Raw genomic sequence first — 22715 nt, forward strand, 5'->3', positions numbered from 1 at the left:
GTCATGTTTATAAACTCACTAAGGCCTTATATGGGTTGAATAAGCTCCTAGAGCTTGGTATGAGAGGCTTAGTAAGTTTCTTTTAGAAAATAATTTTCAAAGAGGAAAAGTAGACAACACACTTTTCACAAAAATACACAAACATGATATGCTTATTGTTCAAATTTATGTTGATGATATCATTTTTGGTGTTACTAATGCTTCTTTGTGCAAAAACATTTCTAAGATAATGTAAAATGAATTTGAGATGAGCATGATGGGTGAACTCACCTTTTTCCTTGGACTACAAATTAAGCAACATAATGATGGTATCTTCATTAATCAATCTAAGTACATCAAAGATATACTAAAGAAATTCAAGATGGATGATTTGAAGAGTATTGGAACTCCTATTAGCTCCACCATCAAGTTGGAAAAGGATGAAAAAGGTAAAGATGTTGATCGAAAGTTATATAGAGGTATGATTGGCTCACTTTTGTATTTAACTACATCTAGGACTAACTCATTTTAGTGTGTGTTTATGTGCTCGGTTTCAATCATGTCCCAAGGAATCTCTTCTAATTGCTGTTAAAAGGATTTTTAAATATCTAATAGAAATACACTCAATTGGTTTATGGTATCCAAAGTGTGACACATTTGATCGAATTGGTTATAGTGATTTTGACTTTACTGGAAGTAGATTGGATAGAAAGAATACTTTGGGTACTTGCCAATTCCTAGGCCTTGCCTTAGTGTCTTGGCATAACAAGAAATAAACTTCTGTAGCCCTATTTACTGCTGAAGCAGAATACATTGCTACAAGAAGTTGTGTTACCCAAATCCTATGGATGAAGCAATAATTAGAGGATTTTGATATAAAGGTTGATCATGTTCGTATAAGGTGTGATAACACTAGTGCCATCAACCTAATCATAAATCTAGTTCAGCACTCTAGATCAAAGCACATAGAGATTACACATCACTTTATTAGAGATCATGTTCACAATGGTGATATTGGGTTGGAATTTGTTCCCACTGAACAACAACTTGCAGACATTTTTACAAAACCACTAAATGAAGAAATTTTTTGTAGAATTAGAAGGGAACTTGGCATGAGTGAAGCTATTGGATGATATTTGCTGCATTTGATGTGAATTTATTGCTTAATATGGTTGAATATATGGTTAGTGTTATGTTATGCGTATATATGTTTTCAATTAACTATTTTCTCATTGTAGTTGTCTAGTTTTATCCTTGTATAAAATTTAGCCAACTGGGTTTTAAAATTAGTTAACTAATTTTGCTTGTGTACATTTTCTAGGAAAAACGCCTATTTTAAAGTCAGCTTCTTTCTAATAAGTATTTTCGCTCTGTTTATATTTTCCTTTGACAAATATACCCCTAAGTATAATCAAGTGTCTTTTATATCTTTAAAGGGTAAAAATAACTTTTTCAAAAAACAAGGTTTCCCAGTTCTCCATGAAAAACAATTTTTATTTTTAAAATTTCAATTTTATTCATGTTTTTGGTAACTACTGCACATCTTTTCAATCAATCTCTTAAAGACCCTTATTTTTACTACAAATCGATACTCCATTGCCTTAGAAACCCAAATTTCTCTCTAAACCAGAAATCCCCAAAGTTTCCTTCAAAATTCCTAAATGCTAATAAACCTGTTCTGCCTTAAAACATTACCATTCTCTAAAATCCTTCAAAAATCGATGGCAAGAGTAAAGCAAGTGGCTATTAAACCTCAAAAATTCATGAGTGATGCTATAAAGGCTGCTGGTAGACCATAAAAGGAGAGTGAAGATGACATTGAAGTTGATGATAGTAAAGAGGAAACAGAGACAGTTGCAGAATTGATGAGAAAGAGAAAAGGAAAGGGTATTGCTAGGTCTGAACCTTCCAAGAAAAAGAAGAAAGTTGAGAAGGCCCCTACTCCAAAACCCTTTGTGCAATAGAACATCTTTGAACTGAGGTACATTAAATGAGATTCTTTCTCTAATTTACCATATGATTTTGAGAATTTATTTACTTTTCAAGTTTGGATGGAATTTTCTAAGTTGAATGAATTTTATTCTCCTTACTTGATTCAAGAATTTTATGAAAGTATGAAAGAAGTTGTTAAAGGAGAAAGTTGTAGTGTGAAAATTAAAAAGAAGAGTATGGTTATTGATGTTGAATTCTTAGCCTCTATTTTGAATATGCCATGATGAAAATAGGATTGGAACTTTTAAAGATGTTAAGAAGTTTGAAGGTTATAATGAAAAGGTGTTTCAATTATCTATCTTTCCAGAGGGTACACCAGAGAATGAAATGACTAATATTAGTCTTGTCCCTCAAAATTATAGAATTCTGCAATCCTTCATTAGATATTTGCTCATTCCTAGAAGTGGTAGTCATTCATAGGCAAATAGTCTTGATTTGTGCATTATGTGGCACTTGGTTAACAAAATCAGATTTAATTTGCCATATTTGATTTTCAAAGTAATTACCAAGTCTATTAAGCATCAAAGATTACCATATGCTTGGCCTTTAACTTTTGTATTTCAAGCTACGAGAGTTGATTTAAGCAAAGAGAAGAAGTTTAGCAATCTTATCCCTATTAAGGAGGTATTCAAAGTTGATGATGGTAGAAAAAGAAGTAAGAAAAAAGAGAAAAAGTAAGATGAAGAAGCTGAAATTAAAGTTGAATTCGAAATAGAATCAGACTGTGAAACAAAATCTGATATTCCAGTAAGCAAGATGAAAGAAAGAGATTCTAAAATAAATGAAGTGGAGAGTTCTAAGAAGGAAAAGAAAAAGAAGTTGAAGATGTCAGATTTTGTGAAAATGACCAAAGCAAATCTAGATATGATGAAGTAAATCAAGAAAATAAGTGGACTAAGTATGACTATCTTGGAAAAATCTCAGGAATTACAGCAAGGGATTATGGTTGAGCAAAATGCCAAAATGGATATGTTGAATAACAAAATGGATAGGCAGGAATAGTTCATGAAAAAGATTGCCCAAAGTTTATTTGGTGAATCTTTTAGAAAGTTTGGAGACTTTAGAAGCTATCCACATGGTACTGCTGGGACTAGCAATGCAAAGGAGGCTAGTTTAAGTGGAGTAAAAATTTCTAAAATAGAAGAAGAAGAAGAAGGACATAATATAGAGATTGATGAGAAGGGAAAGGAAGACAGCAAGCAAGTTGAGGTTGAAGAAATAGAGAAGACTGATGAGAAGAGAGATACTGCAGAAGAAAAATCAGAAGAAGAAAATAAATTTGATGAGGAAAAATCAAATAAAACTTCCTTTTCTTATATTAAAAGCAACAACAGCAATGAGAATGGGAAAAGTGGAAGCAAAAATGATTCTAGTCAAGAATAAGAGAAAGGAGATGATGGCAACAAGAAGGATGAGTAGCCACATGACCCATCTTTTGATCAACCGAACCTTACTCCTACCAGTTCTCAAACAGTACCTGAAACCTCTCATTCTTTACCTATGTAATATGGCCCTAGCAGCACCAAAACACAAGCTAGAAAATCAGTTTTACCTATTCCTCCAAGAATCCAGCTCACCATACTTGAACAAGCCTCTCCAAAGAAAAAGAAACAAACCAAAGTTGTTGATCCTACTCAACTTAGGCAGAGTGGCAGAATCCCTGGCAGCAAAGGATAAATCGTTAGATCTTTAAGAATCTTTTATGTCTTTTGGTTTCAATATTTACTTTATGACTTTCAAAATTGTGTTTCATTATTTTCTTTCCTATTTCTCTTTGTTGATGTCAAAAAGGGGGAGAAAATAGAGAAAATAGGAACAATATAGGAGAAAGTTCTCATGTCTTTAACTGACAGTGTGTCTTTTAGTTAACTGGGTACTTTTTTAGTTAACTAATTTTTGTTCAGTGGTTACATGGTTCATATTCTGATATGGATATTTTAGACACTTTTATATTTTGGAAAGTAAATAAAGTCATAATGCTGATCTTTTATAATTTGCGATTGATATATCTTGCATTATGATAGTTTAATTGATTTTGGAAATTGCTTATATGTGTTGTTATCTTCAAAATGTTTTCAATATTAGATTGAGGGGGAGTTATTTTATAGTTCCCCAACTTTATTGTATTTTGAATGATTATGTGCATACATATAGGGGGAGCCTATCTCGAAGTAAGTTCTTACATACATGACATATATAGATAGTTATACAATTTAATTTTTATGATCTTCATAGATTCATTGAATTTTGACATCATAAAAAAGGGGGAGATTGTAGGCCCCATAAGCTACAATGAACTTAGTTTTGATGATAGTAAAACTTAATGAAATATATTTTAACCCTTTGTGTATATTATTTGAAGTGATCTTCAAGGTCATGACATGCAAAAACTTGATGGAAGGACTATTTTATTGAAATGACTGATCTAAAAGAAGATTATCATCTTGTATAATACAAGACGAATCAAAGTCTATGGAAAAATAGAGTAGAAATTAAGTTCTTAGATTTATTGTACAAGATTGGAGAGATTATATCACTTAAGACCTAAAATCAACTTTGTTTTTAGATTCAAGTGTTTGAAAAGTGTTTTTACATCATTTCTAAGGTTTTTGAATGGTCAAAATAAATTTTATAACTTTCCTTCAAAAACTCAAATTTTCAAAATTTAAGTCAGACAGTAGTAAAATTAGTTAACTGGTTTTGTTGGCTAAATTTTCTATCTTATGAAACTAGTTAACCTGTAAAAATTTTAGTTAACTATTTTTATGCTCTGACCTGACACAACTCTGCTGAACGACTTTCAATGAAGTAATGACTAGTTTTTTGAAAATTAAAGAACCATTAGACATAATTTTTATTAGACGTCTTGAGCAATGAAAAACACCTATAAAAAGCATTATTTACTACAATTGTACCTAACGAAAGTGCACTTATTCATTGAGTATTTATTGTGCTATTTTTAAAGCTTTCATTTAAACACTCTTGGGCTTTAGTGGCTATCTTTTCTCTCAATCTTTTAACATTTATTTCTGTATCTGAGAGTTATTGAGAGTGATTTCATCTATACCAAAACCTATTTAAGGTTGTGTAAGTGTGAGGACACACTTATGAAAGGTTTTCAAGTACATAGTGAAGCTTATGGTCTTTTGTGGGAAGCAAGATTTTGTAAAGGTTTCAAGTACCTGGGAAGCTTGCTAAGATTGTAAAGACTTTGAATCTTACCTGTTGAAAAAAGATCAAATAGTGGAGTGACTTTCAAAGTGGGACTTTGGAAAGAGTGGATGTAGGCCAAGAAAGCCGAACTACTATAAACATTGTGTTTGATTTTCTTCTTCCCTTGACACTTCAATTTCCAGCACTATATTACTCTCTTATATATTGAATGTGTTGAAAATTTGCTTTATTGAGTCAATATTGAGCTTGAACAATCAGATATGCATGTTTTGAACTATATGTAAATAAAAATACTTGATATTAAGTTGTCATTTTGTATTTCAGCTACTAGTTGTGGAAAACTTGTTAGGTTGCTTAGATTACACTTTGAAAACTGAGTTATTCACACACCTATAGGTACTTAGTTATAATTTTCCACTAAGTCACGAGCACGGACTGAAAAAATGTCCAATTCACCCCTCTCTTGTCACTTTCTTTGAGACAACAACTAAATTAGGGTTTTATTAGACAATTGTGCAGATGATATAATTAATTAAATTAAGATATATAAATTTTGAGCGATACATAGATTGCCAACAAATGCTTTATATGTAGTTACAGTCATGTTTGGAAATTGAAAATAGAAATAGAATTAATTTGATATTGAATTGTTGAGTGTATATATACATACATACATACATACATATATATATATATATATATATATATATATATATATATATATATATATATATATGTGCCTAAGAACTTAGTATCAGTATATTGTAGGTTTTGGATGAGCGCTGTGATTGACTGTTGATACATATATTGTTATTTTTTTATTTTTCTTTTTTATAAGGGAAAATGTCCTAATTATATGGGAAATTACGCTAAATTTTTGATAGAATTTTATGAGTCTCTTTGTATTTCTTATTACCAATTTTTTATAGATTTCTTTATAAGATTCTAATAAATGTTACATATAATTATAGGAAATCATATTCCTTTCTTTTCTAGTTCAACTCTTGGCAACTGGAGTTTGTATTGATTGTTAAGTTTTTTAGTAGATATTGAAAATTACATCACGATACTAATATTATTTATGTAAATTAGCATGCCCATTCATCATCAAATATATTTATATTATTTACAAATTAATTAAAATATAAATATGCAAATCTAATGTATAGCAGGGCTGAATGGAGAAAAAGAATTCACATAACTATTCCAATTAGTTTGGGATTAAAACTTAATTATTGTTATTGTTAAATTTATTAGGACCTAAAATAATTCTTGCTACATAATTTAATGCTTAGTTATTGTATTGTGATGCAAAGGGTGATGAGATAGAATTGAGAATATGTGTATGTGTGTGTGTTTAAGGGTGGGGTTGGGAGAGGGGGGGGGGGGGGGGGAAGGGTGGGGAGGAAGGATATTAATGGGATAGGACTAGTATGAGCTAACGGTGCTTGCCACCTAATGTGACATGGATATAAATATGAGCAAGATAAGTTCGACTTGCCAACAAATGCTTTATATGTAGTTACAGTCATGTTTGGAAATTGAAAATAGAAATAGAATTAATTTGATATTGAATTGTTGAGTGTATATATATATATATATATATGTGTGTGTGTGTGTGTGTGCCTAAGACATGGATATAAATATGAGCAAGATAAGTTCGACTTGCCAACAAATGCTTTATATGTAGTTACAGTCATGTTTGGAAATTGAAAATAGAAATAGAATTAATTTGATATTGAATTGTTGAGTGTATATATACATATATATATATATATATACATATATCTATATATATATATATACATATATATATATATATACATATACATATATGTATATACATATATGTATATATATATAGATATATGTATATATATATACATATATCTATATATATATACATATATGTATATACATATATGTATATGTATATATATATATATATGTATATATATATGTGCCTAAGAACTTAGTATCAGTATATTGTAGGTTTTGGATGAGCGCTGTGATTGACTGTTGATACATATATTGTTATTCTTTTATTTTTCTTTTTTATAAGGGAAAATGTCCTAATTATATGGGAAATTACGCTAAATTTTTGATAGAATTTTATGAGTCTCTTTGTATTTCTTATTACCAATTTTTTATAGATTTCTTTATAAGATTCTAATAAATGTTACATATAATTATAGGAAATCATATTCCTTTCTTTTCTAGTTCAACTCTTGGCAACTGGAGTTTGTATTGATTGTTAAGTTTTTTAGTAGATATTGAAAATTACATCACGATACTAATATTATTTATGTAAATTAGCATGCCCATTCATCATCAAATATATTTATATTATTTACAAATTAATTAAAATATAAATATGCAAATCTAATGTATAGCAGGGCTGAATGGAGAAAAAGAATTCACATAACTATTCCAATTAGTTTGGGATTAAAACTTAATTATTGTTATTGTTAAATTTATTAGAACCTAAAATAATTCTTGCTACATAATTTAATGCTTAGTTATTGTATTGTGATGCAAAGGGTGATGAGATAGAATTGAGAATATGTGTATGTGTGTGTGTTTAAGGGTGGGGTTGGGAGAGGGGGGGGGGGGGGGGTGGGGGAAGGGTGGGGAGGAAGGATATTAATGGGATAGGACTAGTCTGAGCTAACGGTGCTTGCCACCTAATGTGACATGGATATAAATATGAGCAAGATAAGTTCGACTTGCCAACAAATGCTTTATATGTAGTTACAGTCATGTTTGGAAATTGAAAATAGAAATAGAATTAATTTGATATTGAATTGTTGAGTGTATATATACATACATATATATATATATATATATATATATATATATATATATATATATATATATATATGTGTGTGTGTGTGTGTGTGTGTGTGCCTAAGAACTTAGTATCAGTATATTGTAGGTTTTGGATGAGCGCTGTGATTGACTGTTGATACATATATTGTTATTCTTTTATTTTTCTTTTTTATAAGGGATATATATATATATATATATATATATATATATATGTGTGTGTGTGTGCCTAAGAACTTAGTATCAGTATATTGTAGGTTTTGGATGAGCGCTGTGATTGACTGTTGATACATATATTGTTATTCTTTTATTTTTCTTTTTTATAAGGGAAAATGTCCTAATTATATGGGAAATTACGCTAAATTTTTGATAGAATTTTATGAGTCTCTTTGTATTTCTTATTACCAATTTTTTATAGATTTCTTTATAAGATTCTAATAAATGTTACATATAATTATAGGAAATCATATTCCTTTCTTTTCTAGTTCAACTCTTGGCAACTGGAGTTTGTATTGATTGTTAAGTTTTTTAGTAGATATTGAAAATTACATCACGATACTAATATTATTTATGTAAATTAGCATGCCCATTCATCATCAAATATATTTATATTATTTACAAATTAATTAAAATATAAATATGCAAATCTAATGTATAGCAGGGCTGAATGGAGAAAAAGAATTCACATAACTATTCCAATTAGTTTGGGATTAAAACTTAATTATTGTTATTGTTAAATTTATTAGGACCTAAAATAATTCTTGCTACATAATTTAATGCTTAGTTATTGTATTGTGATGCAAAGGGTGATGAGATAGAATTGAGAATATGTGTATGTGTGTGTGTTTAAGGGTGGGGTTGGGAGAGGGGGGGGGGGGGGGGGTGGGGGAAGGGGGGGGAGGAAGGATATTAATGGGATAGGACTAGTCTGAGCTAACGGTGCTTGCCACCTAATGTGACATGGATATAAATATGAGCAAGATAAGTTCGACTTGAGTTGATGCTTGTTGGCACCTGTAATTAGAATTAAGAGAAAATTTTGACTTGAGATACTGTTTGCTAGTAGATATTGGATTATAATAGTTGACTTAGTGAACTGTGCCATGTATGTGAGTGGTTCTATATCAACTCCATGTGCAATGTTTGTTTATGTGATGTTTATGCATTTTCATTAAAAGGAATGCATTAGATTCAGGTTAGTTACAAATATTGTATGAGATATTTAATATCATGCTCTATAAGTAAACAATTATTTTTATTCAACTATTTTTTTTAAGTGATAGGAAAAAATTTATTATAGTAAATTTGTTGATCTCCACATTTCTCAATTGTAATTAGGGGTGTGCAATAAGTCGATTCAGTTATGAACCAAAAAATCGAAAAAATCGAAAAACCAAACAACTTTTTCATCAAACCAAACTAAATGGATTAAAGTAACTAATTGAACCAAATGGAATGGAAATAAATTTTAGTTCATCGGTTTTCTTCTCTTTTCAGCAAACAAAAACAAATTTCTTGCCCATCTTAACAAATTTCCATCGATTTCATTTTAACTTGGGAACACATCATATATAATAAATTTGTTGGCCCAAGTCCTAGCCTGGATATGACTCATAAATTTGTGCCATGACATAAATAATTATATATTTTTATGTGTTAAGATTATATATATATATATTTTGTTAACATTGGGTTTGAGCGGCATTGCATGAGGAAGGGCAAGGTTCGTCCCATTGATAAGAGTTTAGTGAAAACTAACATTTCTATTTTCAATGAAGATCTCAGAGTCTTGAACATTATTGTTTTTTATTTTTTATACTTATAATTAGAATATTCTTGAACTCGCTCATACCTATTGTGGTTAACTATTCTCTTAAGATTTGTTTGGACTGGTTGAGGAAGGTAAGTAATAAAAGGGTAAGAAATGGTAAAAAGAGAGAAGGGTAAAAGGGGTTACAATAAAAAAAAATTTCATTTTTGAGAAGGGCCGAATTAATAGAAAGATAAAGAAAGGTAATATAAATTTTTTATGTTTGATAAGAGCTGAAGAAAAGGTAAATTTAAAGAGTGTAAAAATAAAAATAGTTATAAGTCTCACTTTCCTCCTTCTTGCACCTCAATTTGGCCTATAAGAAAAATTAAGATTTAAAGGGTAAGAGAGTATAAGGTGTATCCTTGCTTACCCTTATCCTCCCTTAATTCACTTATTTTCAAACAGGGAATATAACTTACTCCGTCTTACTTTATTTAATCTTCCTTTACCCTCATTCAAACAGACCCTTAAAAGGTAATATTAAGAGTGCACTTTCTCATTGGACGTAATATATTTAGGGTTTTTAAATAGCTATGAAGTGCTACCCAACGAAGTTGAAACCTAGTTAATAAGAAAGGAGAATTAACATCCTTATCAATTAGATTAAAAATTAACATCCTTATTAACTGGATTAACTCTATTAGATTTAAACATTATTTTAATACCACAAAATTGAAATTCATTTTGAATTAGTACAAATTGTTTATAAATAAACTTTAAAAAAATTATTAATAATTATTTTATGTAACATCCCGAATTATTTTATTAATAAACTTTAAAAATTATTAATAATTATTTTATAAGTTTTTCAAATTGTAACACCCCGAATTTTTAAATAATTATTTTATGTGTAATTATATAATTTTTTATTGGTTTGACGAGTCTAGGAGGGGTCATATGATATTGATGAGATGTGGATATAGAAGATGTGATTTAGAAGTATTATTTGGATCATTTTGCAGGTTGGGTAGGTCCTAGGTATAGGGAAAACTTTGTCAAATTTTCAGCAAAAATTAGAATATCCATTGATTCTTTAAAGTTTTGCTTTAAGTAAATATTGATAAATTTATGATATATAAATAATTTGTAAATAATGGTAATAGGGTTAAGCTAAGCTCCCCTCGCTTTAGTAGCTGATAATCATCGGGTTGGGTTGACTTGAATTGAAATAAAGCATTTTTATTTTATTTTATTTACATGTTGGGCCTCAATTTTGGGCCTTAGTTATGGATTTTGGAACAATAAGGCTTACGACAGGCCCCAAGAGCTTTATGCCGGCGCAGGTCCTAGTGCCGGTTCGGCCCATGGGATCGGGTCTTGACAAAGTTGATATCAGAGCTTAGGCTTCAGATTCTTGGTGAAAAGTGTATTTAGGAATATAAAAGGAGTTTTATCAGGAGTCACATACGGAGTATAGGATCCTATTTCGTCTTCTTCTGTAACTTCTTGCTTCTAGATTCAGCGTTATTCCTTATATAGTGTGAGAGTGATTCAGTTTAGTGTCTTAGTTTTTATAGAGCACTTGGTGATGTGAACTAGATTTAGTAGATGTGTTGAGGTCTACCATGGGAATACTTACTCAAAGAAATGACTTACTCAAAGAAATGTTGTGTTTTTGTCCATATGGGGCTAGTGATGTGCCTATCTAGCAAGGCACGTGGACATAAAAGTGATTTTTGATAATATAGCTACCTTAAATGGAGTGAGGGTATCATTACTGGCAGTCATCGGTGGATAGCCAATCACAGTAAGTTCATAGTATTAGTAGATTTAAGAGAGATAAAAGACTAGGAGACTAGTTTATAGGGATGTACCATAGTAGCTATATAATATTCTCGATGTTTGTGCTACAAGCTACAGATTATAGTACTGACATAGGATTATTGTGAAGAGCTGCGTGCTTCCCCATGGTGCACCATGATTAGGGTGTTTGTAAACAACTTCTATTTTGGTACACTTATGTTAAGACAGAGTTTTATTTATGCAGAGGAGTTAAAAAAAAACTCCTAGTTAGGGTTTAAGACCCTAGAGATTGAACATCAAAGGTCGCAGTTGGAAGATAAGTGACTCAGTTATCCTACTTTGAGCACAGAGTTATAGCATAAGTGGCATAGGACTAGAGGTTTTTAGTATGGTTGTAGTATAATGATAACACCTACTTGGTGGGATCATTTGGTCTTCGGTATGAGATCATTGGCAGTGTTGGCATTATAGTGGATGTATTGCTTAAAGTTTAATGAAGATAGCACCTCCTTTGTGTGACAGTGGAGTGTAAGTATGGCTCTACTCCCTAAAGGAGAATAATATTCATAGTCTGCGAAATGGCATCCTAGGAAAGTTTACAGTATAAGAAGAGAGTAGATAGTTTTATATAGTTGTGGAAATATGGTAGATGTAGTACCTCTCTTGTAGTCAATTATGCTGTAAAGAATGGTAATGTCTTCCCAGGAGAGATAAAAGAGTACCACTAAAATAATGATTTATGGAATAATGTCCTAAATGGGACTATAGTGTGATAGAGAATAGTTGGCTAAGGTACCCCCATAAGGGAGAGTATGATCTTCATTATAAAGATTATAAGGGATCAGATCATGATAGATGCAGAGCTTTTGAGTAGCAAGGAAAAAAAAGGATCCTATAGATTCCCTCCTTGAGGTATTAAAGGGTAGTTTCTAGCTAAGTAGAGGAAAGGACAATGATTGCAAGTCAGCGAGAATAAGTCAGTAGATAAAAGGAATTATAGAAATAAAAATTTGAATCGTTGGTTTTAGATGTAACAGGAGAAGAATGGAATTAAGAAATAAACTAATCAATGTTCTATTTTGGGTAAGATAAAAGAGATGAATTAAAGAGCAAATAGAATAGCCAAGAATAGGACAAGATTAAAAAGATCAAAGTGAGATATAAAGTACATAAAGTGTCATCCTAGGCAAGGTAAATAGGATGAACTGAAAAACAATATTAAAAAGCCCCAAACGAGATTACCTGAGTGATGATAGTTGTCTAGATATAGAACCCAAATGTGTAGGACTTAGAGCTTATCATAACTGATGTAGTGTTAGGAGCTAAAACATGAAGCTCAAAGTCATAGGATATAGATTAGACTATCTATTTTCTATTCCCAAGGTGGAATAATGGCTAATGGGACAAAATCCCTTCACCTTGTTGACAATATGAGCAAAGTTAATTGAGGAAATGTAACTAGAGCAAGCAAAAGTTATAGGACGCATAGTGGTGTCATGAATTGTCCTATCAAGCAAGGGAATGAATTAATAAGTAACAAGTTAAATAAAAGTAAATCTAATGGTTCAAACAGGCATGACGAATAAAAAGGATAGTGGAAAATGGCACATAGGCTTAGGACCTGAGTAGAGATGGTGAGATAGTAGTTATGGGGTCTACAATCAAGGGTTAGGTAAGCATTTTCAGTATGACCAATAGGGTCACTTTATAAGAAACCATGAATGAAAATAGGTGATAGAACGACAGTAGGAGATAGAGCCGGAAGAGATATGTATAAGTGATAGTCACAAGTCATTGAGAAGTACAAGTATAAGAGTTATGGCAGTAAGTATGATTGGAATCAATTTTGGAAGAGTTTGTTAATAAGAGGTATCTTCTAGAATACAGTAAGATATAGGGATGCAAAAGAATGAGGATAGGCATAAAAGATAAAAATAGAGTATAAGTAAAGATAGTAAATCTGAAGATGATATGTCAGGCAAAATGGTAGTACAACAGAAGGATTGTTGTAGCTGATATCTTATAGAAAGAGGTGATGAAATTTCAAGAAGAAAACTAAGAGATATGGGTTGAACATTATTCTACAGACAACAGTATGCTGATGATTGTAGGAGGAGATTTCTCTTTCTCTTCAAGTTTAGCTTGTGCTTTTGGCTCTAGAAGACTACATAAGTAAGGGAAGTTGTGTTGAGGTGACCAAGTATTTAAGAATTTTGTAAGCACTAGTCTATACACATTCTCTTTAAAAGGAAATGACGGCAAGTGTGTACCTAATGTTAAGTATGAAAGGACGATTAGAGTAATGACAGGAGTTAAATCGAGTTAGTTATCAAGGCTTGCAACCCTCCTAAACTATAAGCTAGAGGAAGTAGTATTTGTGGATGAGTTTCAGTGGATGAAATTATTGCTGATGGGTAAATTTGAGGCTGAAGTTTGGAGAGCCGTGGGCAATATATGTGATTATATAAAGGAGAATGAACATATAAAATATCTTATATGGAATTATAGCATAGCACACATTTCTCACAATCGTGTTAGTTTAGGTAGAACTTATAGTTTTAAGGGCTCCTATCTAACCATGATGAGCGATTTCCTGCAAAGGCTAGTAGGGAATAATGTTCTGATGGTCAAGTTGGGAAAATAGATACAAGAAGAATTTTCTATAGTCAATTACAAGTGTTACATAATGTGAAGGATGTGTTAATAGGAGCCAATCATAAGGTTAGAAGTCTAGAAGTAATGGAACTAGTAATCAAGACAAGACTAAGAAATAAAAAGAAGATTGAAGTTGATGATGGGATGTACATCCTCGAAGGAAAAAGGTATTAGGGTGAGAGAGGACAAAGGTTAAAGAATAAGTACAGTAGGTTGAAAAGATATCAATAATAGCAGAAACAGGAAAAAGAAATGGATAAGATCTAAAAAACAGGAGGAAAGGCTCAGTAGAGTTGGCTATAATGATGAGAATAAGGAGGAATAAGTATGCTAGGGACACACTAAGGGATATTTAAAACAAGTTATAGTGAGATAATATATTAAAGGAGTAGTGGAGCCTCGATCTAAGTGCCAATGTGTTAGAAAGTACGTCACATAATAAGAAGCTTTAGAAAGAAGTCAAGATACTTCCATTCCAGAGGAGGAGTGGGAAATGATAAAGTCGTATTAACTAAGTTGTCAGGGAATACAAACACTTTTGTCATATAAGAGGAGACCCAGTTCACTTTCCAATGTTAATAAATGGTGCAGGGTACACTTGGCACTTGAATGGAACTCTATATGACTAGTTATATAAGATTGACAGGAGTTTGTCTAAGGACCTTAGTAATGACACAAAGTAGATTGGAAATTCAAAGTATCATGAGGGATGAGAAGATGCATAGGTGTTCACAATTGAGGTCATAGGATAAGTAAAGATCTCGAACGAGATGCATATGATAGGTGCTACAGGAAATTATCTCACAGGATACCATAGGATAATGAACATAAGTCATGTCTTTGGGGAGCAGAGATTATTGAAATAGAGGAATGGGGACTGAAGTCACCAAGAGACACGTTAGGGCGTAATGAAAGTGAGGTAAGTGCTAAAGTTGATTGAAGTTATCAGATATCAAGTCAAAGGCAGTGGAGTTATAGTGAGTACTAGAGATGATAAAAAAAAGGTAAACGAGTAGTCAGATGTGAAGCTTTAGTCTAAGAAGGAGGATGGTAGCTGGCGTACTACGACAGGGGCAGATAGATGTAAAACATTTTTAACCATCCATGTAGATCCAAGGTGGAAAGATGTAAAATTTGCAATGGGTGACTATGTTTTCTTGAAGGTTTCTCCTATGAAAGGGGTTATGGAATTTGGAAAGAAAGGCAAGTTGGCACCCCGTTACATATAACCTTTTGAGATAAGGACAGAGTGGGAGCAATTGCCTATCAGCTAGAGTTACCACCGAACCTTTCTCATGTCCACCTAGTATTCCACATTTTCATGCTTAGGAAGTATGTTCCCGATCCTTCTAATGTGCTGCAACCAAACACAGTGGAGTCAAATGAGAATTTGATCTTTGAGAAGCAACTAGTAACCATAGTAGACTATCAGATGAGACAACCTCGATCAAGGCAGATCCCTATGGTTAATCTTGTGGAGGAGTTAATTTATGGAGGAATGCGCTTGGGAGTTAAAGCGGGATATGCACAGCAAGTACTTATAAGTTTGATATGCAACTATGTATCATTGTTCTGCTTTGTGTAAAATAGTTATATAATTTTTTACTAATTTGATGGGCCTAGGAGGGGTCATATGATATTGATGAGATGTGGATATGGAAGATGTGAGTATTATTTGGATCATTTTTTATGTTGGATAGGTCTTAGGTATATGGAGAATTCTGCCGAATTTTCGGCAAAACTAATATTGATAAATTTATAATATATAAATAATTTGTAAATGGTGGTAATAGGGTTGAGCTGAGCTCCCCTCACTTTAGTAGCTGATAATCATCGGATTGAGTTGATTCGAATTGAAATGAAATATTTTTATTTTATTTTATTTACATGTTGGGCCTCAGTTTTGGGCTTTGGTTATGGATTTGGGAATAGTAAGGCTTACCACAGGTCTTGGAGGCTTTATACTGGCCTAGGTTCCAGTGCCGATCCAGCCCGTGGGATTGGGTTGTGACACAAATTTTAAAAATAAATCAAATAAGTTCAGACAAATAAACCTTCAAATTTTGAAAATAGATCAAAACAAATTAGATTATAACTGGCCTCTAACATAAATCTAGCCAATGCCGTGCACAAATTCTTTTGATACATGGAATCTTTATTAGTAATCTTGTATATCTGACCTATAACATCTTCTTTATAGTCACCATCACCAACTTAATTACAATTCAATTAGATTCAATTCTGATTATTTTGTTGAGAATAATATTCTTTTTCGTCATGATTGCTATCATCCTCTTCTTCTATGTTGGTATAGTATAAAAAAAGTGGTATAAATTACTCAATTAGGATTCAGAGATTAGATTTTTGAATTTTGAGGAATGTTTCTTTGGTGAGAATGTGAGGGTGAATATGGATGGAAGTTTTAGGTCTAGGTTTTGAGTTGGGTATTGCGTAGTATTTGAATTTGTGTTCTTTGGACGAAAAAGGTTAGAAGGTCATTATCTTCCGTTGGCGAGGATTGGTTGTTATTGGCTTGAGGGTAATGTAATGAGGATATGTGACGGAGATTAAATTCATGATTAGGTAGAATAGAGAAGTAAAATATAAAAAAGAAAAGCTAGTCAAAGAGAGATCGATGAAATATGAAGGAAATATATGAATTGGAAACAAGAGTTTATTTGATCTAATTTTAAAATTTGAAGGGTTTATTTATTCACTAAATATTTATTTAATTTATTTTAAAAATTTAAAGACTTATTTCATTTTTTATAAAATTGAAAGGTTTATTTGAACTCCGAAAAAATTTAAAAACTCATGTAATCATTAAAAAGTCAAAATAAGCATTTTGCCTAAATTTTATTTTTACATGGGCCAGTAATTAACATGGTAGTTTCAAAAATAAAACACCATTTTTCTTTAATTTTAATTAAAATATTTCATCAACTTCTAAAAGTCATGGAATAATATAAATAAAAAGGAGAATATTTTGACCTTGAAAGCCACATTAAAAGCCATTGCCAGATAGACCCAAAAAAAGATAATAAAATTTGGCGACAAAAGCTTCTTGAAATATTTCATTTTATGGCACAAAAAAAAGAAAAGAAATATTTCATTTTACGCGCACACACGCCTAAATCAAACAAAGATCCATAATATCCATAATATGCATACCATGTCACCTCTTTCTGGCTTCTAAATAGATAGAGAACCATTTCACCACGCTAAGGATCTTTGTCCACCTCGTCTGGGCCTTTTTAATCATGTTATCTGTGTCAATCAAGGGCTCCACAAGGTCTGGTTTACTCCATATCTTACTGTGTAGTCCTAAGTAATTAGAGGTGCATATCACGATAAAGGTCTTTCTCCATCTCTTCCTGGCCTTCAGGCAATCCCTTGGCTGCCATCAACCAAATCACCAAAAGTTAATGTCACAGAGAGGGTAGCTCAATTTAACAGATTGGGAAATGTTGAATATAAAGAATAAAAAACCATTGTGATTATAATTTCTTCTAATGCACAAAATCTCTGTTGTCATCGAAGGAAATGAGTAGAGAAATCTATCCAAGCCTGATGGCTTGATTCAAATTCAGTTAAAATTGATCTAACCTTGCCATCTAAATGAAAATTGTCTGTTTCGTCGATGTGATCATCCCACCAACTTTGTTGAGGATCAATATAATCAGGGAGTTCATTGCAATTTTCTAGATCAATTGGTGTCATGCATTGCTCTTCCCAAGGTCGAAATATTTCCATGATCTTAGCATTCATTATTGTGTATACAAAATTGTCATGTGATGCAGTCTTTATTGCCCCATTCATCATCTTTCTTCGTGCAACTTCAAATGCACTGGGCTTTAGGTCACATGAACACTTACAAGGCTGGCTCAAAAGTCGTATCGCATACTTCTTTAGCACTGGAAGGCAGACCCCAGTAGCATCCCACCATGCACCTACAAACAGTATCCTTTTATTGTTAGCAGGTATTTATGTGGATTATTTATTATTTTATTTTAATAATAAAATTTAATTTATATTTTTATAATTACATTATAAAATTTTTTAATTAGTTATAATTTTATTTTAAGTGTTAATAATTAAATAAATTGATTAATAAATTATTTTTTATTATCTTTATAAATTTATTCAACATATACTGATAAAATAATGAATAAAATATATTAAAAAAATATACCAAGTAGCATTTTTGAAATATCAGTATTAAAATTCTTTTATGTTAAATATAAAACTTGTTTTTTAAAAAATAAATGTTGAAATTTTATAAATAATTTTTTAGTGAATAATTATTTAAATATATTAATATTATTTTTTAAAAAATAATTCACTTTTTTAATTTAATAGAAAATTAATTAAAAATAAAATTTGAAGATAAATAACATGATGAGTAAGCATGAGATTGTAAATTTAAAAATTTTTAAATTTTTAAAAAATATAATAAAAGGAATTTTAAATAATTATTATTTGTTTGTAGAAGATAAGATTTTAATAGTTGAATTTTAAAAATGTTTAGATTAAAGTTTTTAATCGACTATCTTCAAAATTAAAATAAATTATTATTTTGAATAAGATATTACAAATTTAAATAGATAAATTCTTTGCTTATTTCTTTTTTTTTTTTTTAAATTAATAAATAAATAGCCTAATTAAATGTTTTAAATTTAGGGGGGGGGGGGCTAATTAAATATATAGAAGCACATTAATTTTAATTTTATTTTCATAAAACTAGGACCAATTTAATTTTAAAAATATATAATTATATTAAATTTTTGTTTAACTATATAAATTTATTTTTCACAAATCTAGGGGAGCCATGGTCTCCTAGCTCCCCCCTCCACCAAGTTTTTTTTTTTTTTTTCGGCCTACTAAAACTCTAACTGCAAGTTTAAATAAATAAATTTCTTACTTATTTTCAATTAAATAAAATTTTCTTGTTTATATAAAAAAAAAGTAAATAGATATGTAGCCTAATTAAACATTTTTAAATCTAGAGGAGTCAATTTAATTTTAAATATATACAACTATATTAATTTTATTTTAATAAAACTAAAGATAAATTTAATTTTAAACATGTAAAATTATATTAATTTTTTTAACTATATTAATAACAAGAAAAAAATTAATATATTGATTTCAAACAAAGGAAAGAAAAAGGCAGGATAGTGAAGTTCAAAACTCACAAGGATGAGACACTTGCAGCAAGTCGTATGCCAATGTATTGAACATCAGTGGCATCTTTTGTTCATAAAGTTTCACCTCTTCAACGAATTTGTCCTTATCTTGACTCGCCACCATTGTTGAGAAAATAAATTTTATGCCTGTCTTCATTTCAGAGTTAAGTTCAAAGCCGTCGCGGCACATGTAAGATGGATTCAGAAAAGCAGCAGCTGCATGTATTGGATGGATAATCTTTTTACTTCTCCATTCTTGAAATAAATCCCTTATCTTCTCATACTTCGTGCAGTCATTACTATATTGTCTCTCAATTGTTTCTTTTGCTTTTTCCATTGCTTCATACAAGTATCCCAAGGTAGGTCTATCATCTTCTACTAGACGAAGTACTTGGATTAATGGCTCCATAACATTTAGTACCTCTTGCACTTGGCTCCAAAATTTTCCACTTTCAATAATGTTTGTATTCTTTATTTTTTTCCTGTTCTGTTCCAGCAGCTTCCACCTCCCACATTCAAGTTGTCGCAATTCATTCTTATTGCCCAAAATTGATAGCAGCATTTGATAGTTGGAGGCAAATTTAGACTCGCAAGGATATTTCAACTTTGAAAAAATGTCATCTTCATACATACATTTTACCACCAATGCTGCATGATCAATTGTTTCTTGTATCCATCCAACTTCACTGTATATAGCTTTCATGAGAGAATGAATCTCATGAGCAACACACCGAATCTGGCATATATGAGAGTACTTATTCAGAAGCAGATTCTCAATTGAATAATAAATTGTATCACTGTTCGTGATAACTTGGACCACATGATCTTCCCCGATGTCGTCAATTACAGAGGAAACAATGTCTTTCACATCCAATTTTGAAATTTCCTGGAATTTCAAAAACTCAGCTCCTTCAGCAGAATATGCAGTGATACTAATGAAGTTATTCCACATGCCAATCATTATTGTGCAACCTTGCATAGTCCATGAATGCCTCACTTTCGTAACATATTTCTCAACTTCCATCTCAACTTCAAGAAAAGCATTTCTTTGGAGCATTAGAGAACTAGGCAGCTTATAACTAATGCCACATTCAGCTACTCCCCTCACAAAATCAACAAAAAATGGTGCTTCAACAATATCAAATGCAATATTGTTAGAGAGAATGAATAGGGCAAGTTTTTCATTAACCACACTATCAGCCATTCCGCTTACTTTGTATTGATGCCTAACCTTTGAAAAATACGAGCAAGAAGTTGAATAACATTCATTGTCTTCTGCTTCACCTAGACCACTTTCAACTTCAACACGCTTAGAATTGGAACTTGCAGAGTCATCCCAATCTTCAACACATTCTTCCGCATTATTTGGTAACTGACGTTTTCTCCGAACCATATTAGCTTCACATAAAAAGAGACCTTTCATTACTACTAAATTCAGTATGTAGAAAGAAATTATCACATAAAAGGTACAATTGAAAGAAGAAAATCTAGCCTAACTAAAAGCTAGTTCCAACCTTACGATGGCATTTAAGAATTTCAAAACAATTTGGTGAAATGAATCAAACTTGATAAACTTGTTAAGTGACAATCATCTACAAGATAAACAAATTCAATAAAGGGAAGAAAAATACTGAAATAAATGGTCCACCTATTCAATCCATCAATGACTCCATGAAAACAGAGTATATGAGGAATATTTGGCAATTAGTTAATCATTCAACCATTTGCAAAACTTCAGCATCCAAAATAGAGAGGGGGGAAAACCCAAATAAATCTCATTTCTATATAATCACTAATATAAAATCCATGAATCACATAAGAACAAATATAACATGCTCCTTAAAAAACATTTTTGGTGAGGGGGCTGCGGCCCCTGCTGGCCCCCCTAGCTCCACCGTTGGATTAATGGCTTCATCTATGAGTGAAGTCCTCAAGATCTTTTGGGAGAACATGACTAGTAATGCTGTGACTAGGCATTGTTTAAGAATTAAATTCCATAAAATTGATTATAATTAAAATTAATTCCCATCGAATCTTATGGAATTTGAAATGAAAACTTGAGACAACAATTTTTTTTCCACTAAAATGCTCATAGTTTTCCCACGTTCTTCATCATTATTTAGTAATTGACGTTTTCTCCGAACCAAATTAGCTTCACATAAAAAGAGACCTTTCATTACTACCAAATTCAGTATATAGAAAGAAATTAGCACATAAAGACACAATCGAAAGAAGAAAATCTAGCCTAGCTACTAGCTAGTTCCAACCTTATGATAGCATTTAAAAATTCTAACAATTTCGTGAAATGAATTAAAACTTGATAAAAATGTCAAGTTACAATCATCAACAAGGTGAACATATTCAATCAAGGGGGGGAAAATACTGAAACAAATAATCCACCTCCAATTCAATACCTCTATGACTCCATGAAAACAGAGTATATATGCCAAATATTTGGCAATTAATTAATCATTCAACCATTTGCAAGAAAACCCACATAAATTTCATTCTTTCTATTGACATTAAGATGAAACTCGACAGTTATTATATAATCTTAACTATAAAGTTTGAATATGATGCATCTATACTATACTGTAAATACTTAATATTACAGATTCTCTTGACAGAACAAACCTCTACCTTGCATGCTTCGCTGATACAGGGTAAACACCATGCATGCATGACTCTTTCTCTCTATAAACAGATCTCTACCCTCTTTATATTATTCGATTACAAGCACAATAGAAGACCTAAAATTGAAGAAAAACTATAAAGACCTGACACATTAATTCGAATACATGAATCCTGAGTCAATGGACACACCCATTGTATGGACATATCTCTTCTCACCATCCCCATCTATGCATTTCAATTGGGGTCGTATGATCGATTTTATGGTATAGACGCTTATGACTTCCCTCCCTATGTCTTGCAGTAATGATTCCTATCTCTATGTATGATACAATATATAGGTATGGACACAACTCTTTCGTATAGATACAATTCTTGGTTCATTTCGAATAGAAATCAACTACTTTCGTACCTGGGGACAGAGAGGACCGAGAATTTGATCCACCGAGATGCAATTCGTCGCCGTTTGAGCTGTAGGAGAACGAGGCACAAGCGGAGACAGAGAGAGGGAGAGAGTAAAACTAAACAGACTTAAGTCCTAATTTAATTATAATTTGGAACTGCAATTGCAAAGTGCGGAAAAAACCGACATTCATAACTCATTATTTATAGGTAAAAGAAAGCTGCGATGACAGAGAAGAAAGTCACGACATGTAAGAGAAGCTGAGCGCATGAAAGAGACAGGCTGATATATATTTCAATTTCAATTTCATCTC

General features: G+C 31.4%; 2 protein-coding genes across 2 annotated transcripts; one reads left to right on the forward strand and one right to left on the reverse strand.

The window, feature by feature from the left end:
- Nucleotides 1-256: 256 nt before the first annotated feature.
- LOC131183464 (uncharacterized) lies at nt 257-3354 on the forward strand. The gene is made up of 3 exons (XM_058154238.1): nt 257-458; nt 2537-2645; nt 3018-3354. Exons 1-3 carry the CDS (start codon nt 257-259, stop codon nt 3352-3354), a joined length of 648 nt encoding a protein of 215 aa, XP_058010221.1.
- A 13850-nt stretch (nt 3355-17204) lies between these two features.
- Nucleotides 17205-22715, reverse strand: LOC110644422 (uncharacterized). Its single transcript, XM_021797186.2, has 4 exons — nt 22412-22715; nt 19378-20766; nt 17789-18132; nt 17205-17579 (listed from the first exon to the last, which is right to left on the reverse strand). Exons 2-4 carry the CDS (start codon nt 20759-20761, stop codon nt 17358-17360), a joined length of 1950 nt encoding a protein of 649 aa, XP_021652878.2. The 5' UTR covers nt 20762-20766; nt 22412-22715; the 3' UTR covers nt 17205-17357.

This window comes from Hevea brasiliensis, chromosome 1 (assembly GCF_030052815.1).
Source record: "Hevea brasiliensis isolate MT/VB/25A 57/8 chromosome 1, ASM3005281v1, whole genome shotgun sequence".
NCBI classification, from domain to species: domain Eukaryota; kingdom Viridiplantae; phylum Streptophyta; class Magnoliopsida; order Malpighiales; family Euphorbiaceae; genus Hevea; species Hevea brasiliensis.

Coding starts and splice junctions, on each gene's coding strand:
- LOC110644422 (XM_021797186.2), bottom strand. CDS start 20,761: ATGGTTCGGAGAAAACGTCAGTTACCAAATAATGCGGAAGAATGTGTT. Junction 18,133..19,377: donor GCTGCAAGTGTCTCATCCTT/GTGAGTTTTGAA, acceptor TACTGTTTGTAG/GTGCATGGTGGGATGCTACT. Junction 17,580..17,788: donor ATTTTCATTTAGATGGCAAG/GTTAGATCAATT, acceptor GGTTGATGGCAG/CCAAGGGATTGCCTGAAGGC.
- LOC131183464 (XM_058154238.1), top strand. CDS start 257: ATGGGTGAACTCACCTTTTTCCTTGGACTACAAATTAAGCAACATAAT. Junction 459..2,536: donor TGATCGAAAGTTATATAGAG/GTATGATTGGCT, acceptor TTGTATTTCAAG/CTACGAGAGTTGATTTAAGC. Junction 2,646..3,017: donor AGTAAGAAAAAAGAGAAAAA/GTAAGATGAAGA, acceptor TGAATCTTTTAG/AAAGTTTGGAGACTTTAGAA.